Raw genomic sequence first — 18,277 nt, 5'->3', positions numbered from 1 at the left:
TCCAGTAGGAACAACTTAAGAACTCACTCATGTTTCTTTAAGGGAAGAACGAAAAGATAGTTTTGTAACAGACCCCCACTAAAAAAAACGGTTACAAGGATGTCATTGCCTTCAGGTTCTTTATTTATCAACAAATCGATACATTTTTTTCTTCCATGTAACTGTTTTATAACTACATGCTTTTCCGTCACTGGTGGCTGAAGAAAAAATACCTAATTTGAGTCAGTTAATGTAAATTCAAATCCAAATCTTCTGTAACAACGCTGGTGTTAAACCTGAGGAAGTGGCGTGTTTAAGAAACAGCCAAGGCTTCAGAACAGTCTTCCCTCCACAACTAGGTCAAATTTCAGCATTGAGAACTTCAGCTGCCTTCCCACCCACAAACCATCACCCTTCCGTTTTCGATCCATTGAAAGGGAATTTGGCAAATGAAATAATACACAGGCCCAAAGGACAATCAGCAAAGGCAAAGTCTGAGGAGGCAGATAATAGCTACAAACTCTTCTGTTGAGCAAGATCTTCCCCCAAGAAAGATCAAATTAAAGCTCTCCACCCTCTAGGCAAACTGTTACATTATCCTAATCTCCCATGATCCTGGCACGGAATTGAACTGCCCTAAAGGTGGGCATAATCACCTGTCATTGACACTCAGTCCTTCCACACCAAAGGAGAACAAAAGAATATTTCAGAAAATTATCAGAGAACAAAAAGTATTTTAAAGCTTTTCATTACTAGAGAACTGCTAAAGAATTGTTTTGATTTTAATCAAATCAAACAGATAATAAATTCAATTAACTTCAAAGACTTGATGGAAAAATGTTTACCTTATTGAGCTCTTCTATTCTTCGTATCAAATAGGGGTTACTTGAGGAATTTTCGAAGTAGACATAATCTGATAAAAAGAAAAAATACTCTTTAAAATATGAACTGCTAAAAATCAAATCAAAACTTCGGTCAGCCTAGAAAGCAAAGCATATGATCTTCCTTCTCTCTCTGATCAGATTATTTCCACTTTGGCTGTCTTTGCTTCCTTTATCAAAATCCAGCCACTTCTCCCCAGCAATGTGATCTTTCTCCCCCTCCAACCCAGTTTACACGTACTGCTCATCTACTTAGAACACAAACAACTTCACTCTCATCTTTTTCTCTACTTCCTCGTCATTTACACCAATATGCTGCTAGAATGCTCTCAACAAAACTCCATATAACTGTTCAAACTGGTCAGCAATACTTGTATTTTCAAACAGGATAACTATGTAAAATCTCAGGAAGAAAACTAGTTCATTACCCGAGATAAGGCATTCAAAAAATTACAGAAACATCCAGGAGTGCCATATAAATTACTCGATATTACTGAGCAAGTTTGAAGACTCCTTTTTACAGATTAAGGAAACATGCTCAGGAGTCGGACTTGGCCTCTCTCTCCCAACACTCCAGAAGCCAAACCATTCGCCTGAACTAAGGCTGAACTGAGAGGGCTGAATCCACCTCCCCACTGACAAGGTGCTGACCTTGCATACGGATCTAACAACAATTCCTCCCAAGCCTATCTAAGACGACTTCCCTCCAGATTTTCCAGCTCATTTGTGTTTGGAGCAGAACACCCACAGCCCCCGGGCATGCCTCAGGTAATCTTTTGGAATGCTTACATTAGCAGGATGCTCCAGGATGAATGGGCGTTCAGCGGTGTTTGCCCTCTGTAAATAGGGACAACTACCGAGGCTGTTAGCATCAATCTCCCTGAAATCCTTGATAAAAGGGCTGTCGGAAGGAGAGATACTGTTTCCTCCTTCACAGCCCAGAGGAAGGAAGACATTCCCCCAGGGGCCTCTGCCGCTGGAGGATGAGATGGGTGAATGCTTTGGTGTCTCTCTGGACACTCTGGATAGAAGAGGGGACTCAGCTCTCCTGGTGCAGCTTTTCCAATTCCCCACATAACACTAATCAAGCTCCAGACACTGATTTTTTAGACTACTGCTTACAGCACCTGTTATCCGTAGGCCTCCCTGGATTTACAGAAGAGCACAGCAGTGACTGCTGGACAAACGACACAGAGGAAGCTGCAGCTTGCACTGCTTGCAAACAACTGGAGTGCCCTATGTCCCTTCTGCAGGGCTGGGCTGCCTTAGGAGAGGTCACTAGTCAGGAATCACGGGGGGTACAATCCCAAGAGCAGCAATTTTTAACAAACCTGTTATTCAAGCTTTTGTCTTTCCAAAAATGTGCTCTATGCCATGAGTTACAAAGACATCTTGAGAATGAAGTCTCAACATGGTCTTGGTTAAAGTCACAAGAAACAAGTTGCAGTGCCAATACTCAGCATGAATCTTGGGTTACCCAACCACAGAGTGTAGTCAGGGCTAAGAAAGGACTGGAATAGCACAGCCAATTTTTTATATTTTTGTGCATTCCGTGCTCTAGACCTCTCAGACTGATCATCAGCTAACAAACATCTGAGTAACACCAAAACTTTCTTCCCAATTCAGGAGCTGGTTCGCCTTAAATCTCACATCCCTACAGGCTTTAGACTGGAGAATGATCTCACATGAGGAATACAGTTTGGACATCCGGTTTGCAGAAAACACAAACTTCCCAGAAATGGTTAAAACACAAGTAACTAGACTCTGATTTTCCATTTGCAAACACTGGCTCTGTGCAAAGCATCAAACAGGAAGCAACAGGCTCAACATTACCATGACCAACTCTACCAGAAGTCACGAAAGCAAACAGATATTTGGCAGCTTCAGCAATGACAACTGCTGACTGAAATAACAATGGTGGGCATAAACCAATTTACTGGTAAGTAGAGTAAAAATTTCACCCACAGCAGAACCAGCCATGCCCTACATGCACTGCAGTGGAGGATGTCAAAGCTTCAAGGTGCTTCCAAGCTCACTGTCCACCTCTGACTAGAAGGCTACAACATATTAAGAAAGAATAACTTCTTTCCCTCCACTCCTCCAATAACTCTTAGGACAAACAGCTACCCCTCATTTCAGGTACTTTGGCTGAGGTAGATGCAAAAATCTTACTTTTCTAAACACTGTGCCTGAAAACTAAAGGAAATGTCAATCTATGTCTTGACAATATAACCTTGTCTATAATTCCATGAGTTTCAGGTGGCTGTTCTAAATGTTCGTAGTTCACATCTTTTTTAGATCAGCTTTTTTGTGTGCATGTACATGCATATATTCTCAGAGACACATTTTATACCTCAAGTGAACATTAACTCAATTTTTCACATAACTACAGTTTACTGATTGTAAAATCTGGCATGGATTTAAAGAAATCTTACCACAGATGAATGGTTTACCAAAGAATAGCTACCAGTGGTACCCAACAGTTTTGAACAACAACCTCCCAATCCTGAGCCGCAACATTGTCTTGATCAGCAGCAGCAACATGCCCAAATCCACACTGTGTGATCAACAGCAAACCAACCTCACTGGAACCAGCCAACTGGCTGCTGGCAGAGGGGCAGAACCCAAGCTGTCCCATGGGATGCTTCCAGAGCTGACACATGACAGTGCAGAGGTGTAACGCTTAGGCCAGTGCTTGATGACTTCATCATGTCACAAATCCACAGTCCAGTACATCTCATCCATGTTTTAGACTAATCCCACAACTATGCTAAGCATTTCACCAGTAGCTATGCAACTAATGGAGACCTATTTCCCATTACTCAAGTTACCTGGAAAAGGGTTTCTCCATCTCTGCAAGTAACAGAGCACAGTGAAAATCACATGACTCAGGTGAGCAGATCAGAGGCGAGTGATTGCATTTTTCATAGAGATTTTGAATACTTGAACTAAAATTAAAATGCTATTCTGCACAGAAAATTGTTTGAATTGCTGTTCCACGTGTACATCAAGGAAATCTTAAGTTCAACAAACCACGCTCCAAAGTGATACTTGTGCTGGTAAGAGCACTCTCCAAAATTGCTCCACAAGCAACAAAACCCACAAAGGCTGGTTTCCTGCACAGGAGGCATAAAGAGGGCACAGCGCTGATCCCTACACTCCAAAACACCACCCTTCTCCTTAAGCAGCACTTCCCCTTCATCTCCAGCCTCCTCCTGTGCCATGGAAGTGCACCCTCCTCATGCTGCTTACCCAACTAGGACCACTCCCAGTTTGTTTTCAGGACAGTATCTGCTGTACTTGCAGATGGATGCGCGCAAACAGACACGACATAACAGAAACCTTTTGCAGGATCCCAACAATTCAGTTGTCAATGGGAGACATCGTGTATGTGCACAACTGCCAGGGTCTCTGTGCCCCGGGCTGAAAGAGGGGATGGGATAAGAGACAAAATTAGCAAATCTCTAAGCAACAGGGAGATAGGCATCTCAGCTCCTACTAAGAACAGGAAGGAAGAGTTCACTAAAACAAAAAAATCAGGACTAGGGAAAGAAAAGTAGAGCCTGATAGCAAGCAAAACAAGTCAGACCCCTCAAACACAATGTACTGTCTGTCTATCCTTGCTGATTTATTTGCTTTCCTACTTACACGATTGCAGAAAAGGACTAGTTTGACTGTTCTGCATCCCAGAAGGATGACAACTCCTTATACACAGCAACCACCACAAAAAGCACATGAAGCCAACCCCTTCACCACCCAACTGCCCAAAAAGAGATTGGAGTTTCAATCCTTTCATACCCTCACAACACATAAATTCAATCCCCAAGTTAATCAGCCATGCATTCACATCAGGCCTGTAATTAACAGCAGCACTCAGACACATTACAGAGTTATCAGTGATAAGGCTAAAACAATGACTGATGAGTGTGGAAATACCACAAGACAATAAGGACCATCAGACACATCACCTTCTGACCCAAACTCAAGATGTAGTTCTTCCTCTTGCCTGTGCTGTTACAGAGCAGAAGTACCCACATACATAAATCTACCCCAAAAAAGGCTTTATATTCCATAACATTTTTTCTGAACATGCACAACTTGCTAGAAAGCAATGCTGTATTACACAGGTACTGACTGAACTGCTGGAATACAGACACAGGCATATCAGTGATAGTCCAGCAGCTAAAATTAGAATGACAGACTACAGACCACAAAAGATGGAAATTTTTCATAAAGGCAGTAAAATAATTGTTCTCAATTAGCAATTAACACACCAGAATTTCCTTCTGCTCTCATACACTTTTAAGACATTACTGCAAAACAGCTTCCCCCCTCTGCCTTCTTCATGTCTGCTGTTGATTTAAGTCTACATCAGTCCATGGAAAGGAAAATCAGGAGGGAGTTTGGCAAAATAAAGAACACAGACTGTCTAGAGGTCATATATTTATAAGATTATACATGTCTGAGCTACCTAATAACCTTACAGGCTTTTAGGTGATCAAGTTGCAAAAATGCCCAAAAGTATTTTTATCCTTCCCAATGTACATTTGCCTTTCAAGCTACAAGTGCTTTCTGAGGACTGGACTGGCTGAATATTCCCTGCTTTTCCCACAGAAAGTCTTACACAATGCACAGTGCACCAGCCTATAGATGTACTCAGGACATGAGAGGGGCTGGAACCTTTCCCTTCCCACAGTCACTACCACCATTAGGTAAAACATGCATTTCCAGACATGTGATAAAGAAGTAACTTCACAGTTGTGTATTTCCCCTGCCCGCAATGAAAGATGAGCATCAAAAGAGTTCATACACTTATGATGACCTGCTTATTTTGTGACTGCTCTTATGGGAAATACGTGCATCCTCATACTCTGGGTTTCCAGTTCAACTTTGGGCCAGTTACTTTCAGTAAGCTTCCATTTTCAAATAATTAATGAGCTTGGCCCCTAAACCATCAATGATGTCATATTTTGGATAATACAACCCCTGCTAGTCTACATTCCCATAAAAGAGGATGCTGAAGAGTCAATGCTACTTTCAGCCAACAGTCCTGCCACCTCACCTGGCAGAGCCCTGGTCCCATTGCCTTCTGTCTGTCCAAAAGACACAATGAAATCTTTAGTAACAGAGAATATAAAGTTTCACAGCATCACAGACTATTCTGAGTTGGAAGGGACCCACAAGGATCATCAAGTCCAACTCTTAAGTCAATGGCCCATACAGGGGATTGAACCATGACCTTGGCGTTATTACAACCAAGTTTTAAACAACTGAGCTTTCAACAGAGAAAGCCTTACCAGCACAATATTTTCATTACCAGAAAGGAAACACTGAACCATTTGTTTCTGTTGCTAAACAGGTATTTACAAGTTCCTGCCTTTCATGGATCAACAAAGGTATTAAAGACATACTGTCAGCACAAGGAGAGCAGCACTCGTGGCTGCTGCATGTACAGGGTACAGCAGCTGAGAATGAGGCAACACCTGCTGTGGGCAACACTCAGCTCCTTAAAAGAGGTGTAGAAATGTCAACTAGACAACAGTTGAAACACCCATTAGCAATTAGTGAGGGACGTGACAAAAGTAACTACCACCTCCTGCAAAAATCTCTGCTCCATTCAGTTAACAGCAAATCAGTAAATTTAGGAAGGATCAATTGAGGTATTCCAGTTAAATCAAGCCAGCTTTGCTCTTGTTTCTTGAGCAAGAATTATCTACACACTCACATGGTAATCAAAATGTTCACGTTACATTTTCTTCCAAATATGCAGAACTAGAGAGGGACAGCCAATGCTACTTGGCTGTTTTGAGATGAAACCCATGTCTTCTGACTCGCCTCCAAAAATCCAGGTTCAATATTACCCAAACCATGGCCCAAAAGAGAAGGGATTCATGGCAAAATCCACATAGCAGGAGTATAGATTATGCACAGACCTATAAAAAGTTGACACAATTGTTTATCAGTGCAAGCTCTCTTCTTATATCAAGAGTTTTCAAAACAAAGACAAACCCCCAACACTCCAACCAACAAACAAATCGCCCTCCACCAAAACACCAAACCTCTGAAGGACCTGTAATGGCTACAAACAAAAACTCAAGTATCTACCATACAGAAATCTACTCAAGCAAGAAATAGACTCTCTCTTTTTTTAAGTTAAAAAAAAAAATCAAAGTTAATGACATGCAACTTGCTTGGATAAAGTGTGGATTGCTTGATCCATGTTAAACTTTGAAACATTAGGGATTTGGAACTTCCCAGGGGTCTCTGTACTTTGTTTTCTATCATGTCAGGACAGAGGGAAGAAAAATTCCTGTCCAGACATCTCAATATCATTTTTTTGCCTGTCTTAATGAAACAAGGTTTATGCAACTCCATTATCCATGCATTAGTTCTTCCCTATTAACTCCTGAACCCTTTGTTCAGACATTTCACAGAGGGACAGAAGTCTCAAAGATAATTAAGTTCTGATCACTGTTCCCCATCTTAAAGACATAGATACTACAACTACAAGAGAAAGTGAGAAATGTAAGACAGATGGAGATATGAAATGGTTCCCATTTCAGAAACAATTAATAGACTGTTTTAAAGTAAATCACTGGAGACTCCACAGTTTGGAAGAATTATCAAAAGTGCTTCCTTCTTATGCACCTCCCAACACCTGCATTGTCAGTGCAGCTCCAGGCAGGTCCTGAGCTCAATTAACTTCTAATCCAGTTCATGATGGCTAAGTGTGCTCCCAAATGTTCCCTCTCTGCCAGGAAAGAGGATGGGTATTCTGTCTCACAGCAACAGTCTAGAGACTGAAGATCTCAGCACTGCACAAGGCACAAAGTTCATACACATGGTACTTTTCCCAGTAAAAGTGTAAAATTCCAAAGGAGTGGGAACAGAAGAAGGGGAAGAGCCATGACAGAGAAGAACGAACACAACTTTTAGATTGCCAGTGTCTTTATTTCTGTTCCTCACAGCACCATTGGCTGTTTTCACACAAACGATCTGTGCTAAAAGCCAAAGGACAGGAATCTGCTGGTCCTTTGACAGCACAGTTATGGGTGTCAGCTGTACTTCATGGGTCACTCTTAGATAAGAGCTGTGCTGTGCTGAAGTAACTGCTACTAAGGATGCCACTTAAAGGGAAGGTAGGAGACTGGGAACAAACAAGACTTGAAAAGAGACTGTGTGAGAATTCTGGAAATAAAATTAAGCTTCCAAAGCACTACCCTGAGGATAAAGAAGCAATTCTGCTGTTAGAAATCCACTATATGGCAGTTCAAGAAAACCAGTTTCAATTAATCCACTGCCAATATCCCAGCTAGACACATTTGCATGTGGCACTGACCCTTCAGGTTCACTCAGTCAACTCCCTTCCATTTCCAGCAGGACAAGCATGTGCTAAACATTCCTGGAGAACCACTTTTTTATTCTGGGCTCTACATGAGATATCTAAGAATGATTCTAAGGTCTCTGGACACAAAGTCTGTTTTGAATTGCCTCTTCTGCCACTCCAGTTCCCAAGGATGGAGCCATTCAAACACTATCTGCAGTTGCAAAGTTGTGAGTCTGTGTAATTTCAGCTTGTCCAGTGCCACTCTTCATGGGGCAGTATCATAAATCAGTTCATGTAAAGAATTCAGGCTTAGAAAGAGAAAAACCTTCCCCCAAAGGTAGGTTATAAGGGAAGAGCAGGATGCCCTAATTCACAGAAGAGTCAGGGAAACACTCTAGCAGATGGAGAAACTCGTAAGAAGAGAGGTCCATAAGTCATGGGAGAGTATTTGGGGAGGGGGGGAGCGGAAGAGGAGTATCCTCAAGCTACACCCTAACAATCATCTTCTGCAGCAGCCAAGAGAACAGACTGTTCCACTGTAATTCTCATTGCTAACGACAGATAAGAAAAACATTATTTTCCAAAAGATATTTAGGCAGCACAGAATATGACAAGAAATCAGCTTCATGTTCCCTGCAAGTATATCAAGAGTTGCAAAGTAAGAATCTCTGAAGTACTCAGGCACCAAGTTTGGTGTCACCCTCCAGAAACAAACAAACTAAAAAATGTTGTGGTTTTTGTTTGGGTTTGCTTGTTTGTTTTAAAAGCAGTGTTTAACTTCAGTTAGTCAATTTTAACTAACTGCTCTGCCCATAGTATGACAATGTATTAAGTCCAGAGGAAGGGGTTTCAGTGGCAGATCAGAAACATCATGGCTTCACAACGTAAAACATGGACAATGTATAAACTCCTGCCACAGTTTTTGCACTTGTTTCTTCAAAGGAGAGAGCCAGTGAAGTTGATTCATCCCTCGCCCTCTCATACCACCCCCTCAAGTTGTGACAGCCTCTCCCTGGGTGGCAGGAGGGACACATGCACGTGGTAAAACTCCTTTAGGAATTCACACGGGTCAAAAAACTGTCTCCAACCAAACCAATTCCTTGAGCTGCTCCAGTGCCTAGCCATGCTGAGCTGTGGAAGCCCAGCAAAGGAAGCAAAGAGAGGGCAATAACAAGTGTCTGTGCAAACTGACATTCTACCAAAAAGAAACATATTAAATCAACAGCACTACCAAAAGAAACATCCACAGAAACTGTCTCAACTTGGCTGGTTCAAATTCTCTCAGATGTTGGCAACTTAACTCTGTAAGGACAAGCTCTGTGCTAAATCAGGAATCAACTGTTCACACCACACTAACTTTATGCTTGGTCAAGTGTCATCTGTTCTCCTACATCTTGCATAAAAGCATGAAGTCCCCAAATTAACCAGAGCACATCACGTGCAATTTAACAGAAACATTATCATGGGCCACATCTGACACAGATCTTGATTGGTGACCTGCAATGAACAGAACCAGAGCCATGAAACCCCAGGCACCACAAAGACTGAACAGCTTGTGAGTAACACGCGTGTAAAGACTGGAGAAGCCCAAATCTTTCTTCCACTTGCAAACTCACTTTAAAGCTGCCAACTGTCTTCTTTGCTTTGCTTCATTGATCAATGTCAAGAAAAAATATCTCAGAAACACTTCTCCTTCCTGAAGTTGGTCTAGCCAAAGAGCTGGAAAACATGAACATGTGCATGGTTCCTTCTGGACTGGGCTACACAGTCTGAAAGCTTCACCAGTACTTCACAGGTCCTTCCAGACTTGGTTTTACAAGTAAAGAGGGAGAGAGGAAGTAAACCAGACTTTAAAAGACACACTGAAGCAGAATCTCTTTGTATATTGGCTCTACGGGCAGTGAGCTCTAAAGACCCAGGATATCTTACAAGAGCACCTTTCTCAACAGTTCAATTATCTAAATGTCACAAGAAACTGAGGCAAAGCAGCTGCATGGTTTGTTTCCTACCTGCTTAGGGATTTAAAAAAATAATGTGCTTGTAAAGCAGTAAGATACAGTGTAACAATACCCTTAGTTGGTGCAGAAGGAACACTAACTTCACAGGTTACTTGTCACCAGCAGATGTGCGGAGCTACCAGGAGGTGACTTCCAATCATCCATACCTCTGCTTTCAAGTGACCCCAAGCTGCTCTGGAGTAGTTTACAAATCAAAGTAAAAACAGTAATAGTAACCACCTTATTCTCTTCTCATCCAACCTGGGAGAGACTAAGCACTCTATTTATTTAAAGTCAGGATTCTTAAACCTCAAAAGTTGCTTGAAAAACAACTAAATGCAAATGAAAGGAAAATCTGTTACATTCATCCAAAATTTCACAAGTTAAAATGAATTTTGAATTTAAGAGTCCTTTTTCCATGATTTCTTACCAAGTGTCTTTTATTCACCATCATAGAAAGGCAAAACCACATGAACAAACCTGACAGGCCCCAAGGACTGCCAAGGAGCAAAACAGGCACTGCCAAGGTGTTACTCAGCCATGCCCCAGACCCCACAGCAGGCAATGCCCCCACTTCAGCCCTCCCAGCAGGCTGCCCTTGCACAGCCTCCCACCCCAGCCCAGGAACTGCCTAAATTCACCAACCCAGCAGAAACCCAACCCTCTTTTTCTGCTGAGTTTCCAATAGGCCAGTGATGCCAATCCAGTCAAAGAGGAGCCAAGAAAAATGAGAAGAGGCAGTAGGTGAGCACCAATCTGCTGGGACAAGAAGGGGGAAGGTGGATTTCCCCACTTTGGCAGAAATAACCTTAGAGCCTTCACTCCATTTTGCCACATGCAAAGGGTTTGACAGCTATTACCAGTGCACAGAGCATGTATTGACACAGTTGTCACAGCTCTAGCCCCAAACACATCTAAACTGGCTGACAACACTCTCCACCATGCAGCATTTCCCTGCAAAAGGCTAACAAATGCTGAAGAAGTCTGATATGGGGGAGAGGGGGAAGGGGAGGGAAGGGAAGGGAAGGAAAGGAAGACTGTCAAACATGAGAAGATAAACTTGTGTAACTAGAAACAATGAAAGGAAAAGATGAAGAAACCCACTGCCTGGCTGTTGCTGAAAGGTGATAAGCTAGAAGTGTCTAAAATTTATTAGGGCCAACAACCACAGAAACCTATTAGTAATTTTCAAGAATAAACTCTCACTTTTATCTTTACTAGTTATTTAATACTTCTCTCAACTAAACCCATTCTCAGCTTGGGATACCCGCAAAGTCAAAAAGGAAAGATAAAAGACCAAGAAACAACCAAAACAAGGATATCTCACAGTAAGGCCCTTCTGTTACCGAAAACACACACTCACTGACAACAAAGCAAGGGAACAGGAGAAAGTTTACATGTGATCCTGCAGTTAAATGATTTGAATTTGCTTCAGATCCAGACTTAGCAATGTGCTTCTATACAAGCATCCTTAATAGCTCTCAGTTCTTTACCAGGAAAAGCTCAGAACATTTTTATTGACATTACTGTGATATCAAGAGGACCAATGCACCACCCACTCTGCCCAGAACTCTCCAGTAGAGTATGGATGTCAGAACTTGTCCAGGTGGCAGTATGGAATGGGATGGGGGGCAGGTCAAACCACAGTCCCCTTGCATCAATAACACCCTACAACAACAGAGAGATTATGTCATACTGTCGTTCCTAAAAACTTTTGGGACACTGAACTAAGACATATGATTGCAGCACAGGCAGGCACACCACCACTAGGTATGAAGCAATGAATGAAAATAACACCAAGTAAGCTGTGCAGCTTCAGCCTCCAGCACACTGAAATAAAGCTGCTGGGAATCTTAGGTGCCCACATCAGGCACTGTGGGCCATCATTTCCCTTACTTAAAATATTTTAGATGCAACAAGTACTTACATGCCTAACCGACTTGAGATCGGATCTCCCAACGCCATTTAAACACACCTTAAATGTATCACAGACCCAAAAACAGTGATAATTTTGTAGCCAAGGAGGCTCCCAAAGTCATAAAAAGGTCAAGAACATATAAAAGGCTTTTCATCTAAAGGCCTAAACTGACATTTGTTTCAGCAAAAGCGTTGCCTTCAGTAGTTCTTCCACCATCCTTCCTCTCCTTTCTTTCCCCCATCCCCTTGTTCCCAGCCCTCCCACTGAGACCATTCAGCTGTTCACACAGTCCCACAGTGAACCAGATCGGGTAGCTGATGCAAGATTAAAAATAATCCAGGAAAAAACAAAGAGTGAGGAGGAGGGAAGGTGGAAAAAAATTAAGTTCCTCAAATCAGTGCAAGATGTAAGTGCAAAAAATCATTTGTTTCAGTGCATCAAGGGAATGCCATAGGAGCACAAGCCTGCAGTGGAGCTCAGTCAATTACTACCACTAAAGGAATACTTGTTTCACTACAGTTAAACTCTCCTGGAGAAGGTGGAGACAGAATAGCTGTTGGGAAGTCTCTTGATACCAAGATGACCTGTTCTCTTTCAGGCAGCTGACATAGCATTCGCCTGGAAACAGAGCCTGGTACTAGATAGAACAATGAACATCTCTCTTCCACATGCATTTTTTTCATTAGAAGCCCCAAATTCCAGCTCAGAGGTCCCAAGGTTCTCAGATCTGGTGTTTATCCAACATTCCCATACACTTTGTGATCATGCAGACCAGCCCACCATGTCCACTCTCATCATGCTGCCATTTATTCCATGGCTGCACAGCAGCTGTTAAGAAAATCTTCACTTTTGCTACACTGGAGACAGGTAATTCCAGGATTTCCTTCAGGCCAATGAGTAAGATCCCATACTTCATTTTGGAATGTAACACCCTGGCATCTTTTCTACACATTTAAAAAGATTCACATCCCCCATGAACTGTGCCAGCTTGTGACAGTCCCATTTGTATTTGAAACCAACACATCAGAAATGTACCAGTAGAAACTTGACAGGAACCAGGAGAACCAGTTGCTTTCTTCAAAGAACTTGATGCCCAAAGAACTTACCCATAGAGCCTGAGAACCATTCAAGGGGCAGCTCCTAAGCCCCCATCATGCTCACTCTGCTACTCCACAGAGAGGAGAAGACTCGTGTGCCACCCTCAGACCCCATACTGCAGGCTCCTCAGCTCCTCTACCCAGGAACTACTGCACATCAAGACAGCAAGGACACTTCCTGTCCTCTGAAAGACCTGTCAACTATAAATTTAAAATCAGTCTTATCAGAGAGGTGCAACCCACCCACCGGCTTCTGAAAACAAAAATTCACAGTGTTTCGTGACCAGGCCAAAAGCAATGACCACACTTTCTGAGTCAACATACCCTTCTAGGAGCAGTATTGATCTCTAGCAAGCAAGCTGCTTTTGGCAGCTGTTGGGTCTGGAGTTCATGCGGCACCATCCATTAGTCACAAGAGTAATAACAGATTATCTGCCGAGTGTTTGTCTTCCAGTGGGAAGTGTATGAAATGACTATGCACAAATGCCATTCAGGATTTAATCCTGCCCTGGAGTTCACACACAACTTCAGTGCACAAAGCCATTAGTGGGAGATACCAGCACCAGAGGTCAGAAAGAATTCGATAACAGACACACTCCTGGGCTCAGGCTGAATAGAGCACTCGCACAGAAACAACTGCATCCATCCATATGTTGATCTTGATAATACATCAAATCAAGACTTCATCCATATGGGCCACAACAGAGCAGTGTAACCTTGGCTGTCAGCCACCTGCCTCACCCTCTGCCCAGAAAATCCTGGACACTGTTTTCAAGCACAGGAAGGACAAAAAGGTAACCAAGACCAGTCAAAATGGATATACCAAAGGGAGACCACAGCTGATAAACATGACTCCCCCATCTGGGAGAAAGAGACTGGCTCTGTGGCTGAGGGAAGAGCAGGGGGTATTGGACACATTGACTTTGTGCCAAAGGCCATGCCAAGCCTACCACAGCATACTTCAAACTAAAATGTTTGGATAACTGGACAATAAAGGTGGGAGGAAAACATTAACTTGGCTCAAATTATATGCAATCAGCAATTACAACCTTCACCTGGCTGGTAGTTACTAATGGCATCCCTGAAGGATCACCCAGCCCTACTTAAAAGTAGGGATAGGATAAGGGGGAAAGAGACACCAACTGAACAAGAGAAAATCCAACCAGACACATGGAAACAAAAGCTAAAAGCATGGTCAAACACTGGACAGGGCCCAAAGTAAGGGTGGCATCATGATCCTTATAGAGCCTGGGATGGGCCCACCTCTAGCACTCTGCTCTAACAGAACAGTTTCTAGCACAAGGTCAGCCCAGAGACCACCAGAGGTGCCTTCCCACCTCCTCTGGGATGTAGAGGAGAGATTCAGCCATACAAAATGCTAAGAGATGGCATTCCACACAAGACTTGGCCACTAAATGCTGAACAATAATTTCCAGGAAACAATTCCCTTTGCAAGTCACACCAGGGTGAATATTCACAACTCATCTTGCCCGTTATTCTTCTACTCTCAGCACCTCCATACCTACACAACTCTACATGCACACCATCAGCTTGGAGCAACCCAAAACACAGAGCTGGGACAGGCAGGAGTCACCCCTTATCCCACCATTAAACCAGGTGCAATCAGAAAAAAAGTATGAACGTGACAAAAGAAGTGGCATTTTTCAGAGCACAAAGTAAGGGTAGGCCAGAACAGCAGAAAGAAAGTAGCTGTTGATGGAGAGCAGCCAGACAGGATGGCTTGGCCACCTTCGCTATATTTTTTGTCTTGTTTACTTTACTCCAGTTTTGCAGAACTCCACCTGAAACAAGGCATTTTGAAAAGGAGGGAACAACACAAAAACATCTCTCCATATATTTTATAGTCCTGGGGAGAAGGAAGCTCCAAGTACCAGCTTTTATGAAGGAAAATGGCCGAGCACAAATTCATGCCAGACCACACTCAGTTTATATTCCACAAAACGCAGTCCTAAACCTCATTGCCTCTCCTTTCTCTTCACGTGAGCCAAAACAAAGGACAATCAGACAGGAGCGCAACCCTGAATAGAAGACTAATGGGAAGGCATACAACAGAACAGCAAGAGTGGAAGGGGAGGCCAAGATCTGCAGGACGTGCCTCTCGCCAGCCCCCGGTCTATGAGCAGCCTCTGCCTATCTTTGTGCTCCTTATCTCCGCAAGTCCTCCTGGGTCTCCACTCCGACAACCTCGCATGACCCCCATCCGAGCAACCACTGCTCCCAGGGCCCCATCCCGGGCCTGGCCCCGTGGCTGCCCCGCTCCAACCCCGCTCCCCGCTCCCCGCCCCGCTCTGCCCAGCTCCGGGACCTACGCGGCCCCTCCGAGCCCCCCATCCCGCCCCTCGCACGCCCCATGTCCCCGCAGCCCCGAGCCCCACACGGCCCCGCGGGGCCGCTGCCCCGCACCTCCAGCCATCCCGCTGCGCCCCCCGCCCCGGCTCGCCGCGCTCCGGGCCCCGCAGCCCCTCACCCCGTGTAACCCCACGCCAGGCCTCCCCTGCCCGCAGCCCCCCGGGCCGCTGCCCCGCTCCCGCCCCCGGAGCCCCTCGGGCTCCCCCTCCCGCCCCGGGCCCCGCCGGCTCCCGCTGCCCCGCCCCGGGCCTGCCCCGCCGGGCCCCGAGCGCCGCTCGCTCGCACGCGGCAGCGGCGCCGGGGCCGCTCCTACCTCCGACCCGGTACATGTTGGCGGCCATGCCCGCGACCGGGCCGGGTGCGGAGCACGGGCCGCTCCCGCCGCCGCCGAGTCCAGGTGCCGGATCCGCTGGAAAATGGAGGCTGGAGCGGGCGGCGGGGGAGGGGAGCGGGGGAATTAAAGGGGCCGCGCCGGCGGACGGGGAGGGAGAGAGGCGGAGGGCGGGGCGGCGGCCCGGCCAAGGGGGCCCGGCGGCGGCGGCGGAGAGAGGGAGGGAGGCAGGGAAGGAGCCGGAGCCGGAGCCGCCCGCCCGCGGCGTGAGAGGGCGGTGCTCCGGCCTGCGCGAGGGGAGGGACGGGCCGGGAGCGGGGCTGGGGGCGGCGCGGCCTCTGCACACACACACGGGGATAGAGGGAGAGACGGAGAGACTGCCCGTGGATACACAGACACACACACAGATCGCCTGTCCCCACACACGGAGAGATGGCCGGTCCACAGACCAGCTGTACACACACTCACAGACCGCCTGTACACAAACACACACCAGAGACCGCCTGTCCTCACACAGACCACACCTGTCCTCACACACACAGACTACCTGTATACATGCACAAACTGCCTGTCCTCACACACACACACACTGCTCTGTTCTCACACAGCCCTCCTCACCCAGCTCTCCAGTGCCCACACAGGCTCAACACTCACACACCACCCCTGTCCTGGTATGGACAGCCCTACTCATGCACTCATGACTGCCTGTCCTCATGTGCAGCCTGACACACCCAGCCCCCTCACCTGTGCTCACATCTGTCTGTATACACAGCTGTCCTCACACTTGCATCTGCTTGTACTTGCACACAGCCTTCCTCATAGCACCCTACCTGTATATGCAGCCCTGTGCATGCTCCACCTGTTCTTACACACGCATCTGCCTGTACTCACAGCCCTTCTCATGCATGTATCACCTGTATTCACAGACAGCCTTCATGTACAGGCACCACCTGTGCTTGCAGATGCTGCCTGTTCTCACACAGAGTGTTCCTCACACACACACACACACACACACACACACACACACACAACTACCACAGGCTGTCACCATCCTGGGCAGGAACAACAGGTCAATCCACAGACATAGCCCCTCTCATGCACACCCAGAGCCTGCTCACACTGTGAGACACCCTCACACCTGCATCTACATCCATATGCTTCCTGGTCTCCGTGTACATCCCTCCTGCTCTTCATACACAGAAGTCTCATGCTCTACACACACCCCTTGCTCACATGCCCCACTCCTACATCTGTCTTCCTTGGATCCCTACAATGGTGACAGGCTGCCTGGACTGTTTCTTCTGCATCTGCGTCACCCAGTGCCACTCTGGGGCTTTCCCCTCTCTTTGGTTGTCAGCATAAGAAGTGAAATGTAGATGATGGCTTTAGTTTTCCCTTGCCTAGTGGCCTGGGGATGTCACTGATCCTGAGCACAACAGGGCTGCACTACACAGTTTTGCACACCTCATGTCCAGGTATTTCCTCAGCAGCTGTGGTTATGCAGTTATTGAAGAGTTGTCAGATCCAGATCACTGCAAAACTTGCACATTGCCATTGGCATTTCCTCTCCTACAGGAACCAACAGGCTGACACCAATAAACACCCTAAGAAACCATCTTTTTGTGGCACATAACACTTTTACAGCAGGTCCCCCCAGCAAGGACTGAAAGTACAGCAGCAGAGGTGACGGGCCATCCCCCCCTGTAGACTTCTTCATGTGTGTGGCCAAGGCCGGATGATGAAACTCAAGGAAAAGCTACACCCTTGATGGTCAGTGCAGGTGGACCTGGGACACCGCTGGGCTCTCAGGAATGGCAGGACAGCTACACTTGCTCTCTGGCTCCAGCACAGAGCTGGAGAGTCACCTGGTGTTGCCTGAGCCAGGGGGCAGCCCAGGACCCCTCCACATAAGCAGACAGGTCAGAGTGGCCAAAAAATATACCTGTCATGAAACTTTCTACTGCAGTAAGTGGCTAACAGTGCAAACAGTTGTACCCATTACCAGGGCTGGGCACTGTTGCTGCCTCTGTTCTCAATTCTAGTTCTAAGTCCTGTAACAGCTATATAAGACCAACCAAGCATTGACATCTGACAAAATATATACTTTTTAAGAAAGAACAGGGCTTTTGTTATAATTTTCTTTGTGTGTTAGGAAAAAACCCCTACATACCCAAATCTGAAAGTCCTCAGATCCCAGTAGGGCAGAGGGCTCTGCTTTCATGTTTCCAACGTGTGCAAGGAGCATGGCTGAGTGAGGAAAACACTTCTGAGGGTGAAAATCGGTCAGCCAAAAAAGGTCAATGCGCCAGGGAGCACCACCGTGATATTTCCTCCTTTCCAAGGCAGTCAGGGAAGCGCGTGCCGGCACAGGCGCCAG

The 18,277-nt window shown here is 45.7% G+C and overlaps 1 protein-coding gene across 4 annotated transcripts in view; it reads right to left on the bottom strand.

Annotated features, from left to right (window-relative positions):
• The window catches only part of MTA1 (metastasis associated 1), a 76,854-nt gene extending 60,683 nt beyond the window's left edge, over positions 1-16,171 (bottom strand). For all 4 annotated transcript variants that reach the window (XM_071564546.1, XM_071564547.1, XM_071564548.1 and 1 more), the window contains exons 1-2: positions 15,883-16,171; positions 825-892 (exon numbers count right to left, since the gene is read on the bottom strand). In XM_071564546.1, the coding sequence (XP_071420647.1) occupies positions 825-892; positions 15,883-15,910 (96 nt within the window). In that variant the 5' untranslated portion in view covers positions 15,911-16,171. The remainder of the gene's footprint in view (positions 1-824; positions 893-15,882) is intronic.
• Between the last annotated feature and the right edge of the window lie 2,106 nt (positions 16,172-18,277).

This window comes from Pithys albifrons, chromosome 10 (genome assembly GCF_047495875.1).
Source record: "Pithys albifrons albifrons isolate INPA30051 chromosome 10, PitAlb_v1, whole genome shotgun sequence".
Lineage (NCBI taxonomy): Eukaryota > Metazoa > Chordata > Aves > Passeriformes > Thamnophilidae > Pithys > Pithys albifrons.
Note: the sequence above shows the minus strand (reverse complement) of the source record. Positions and strands in the feature narration are given on the sequence as shown.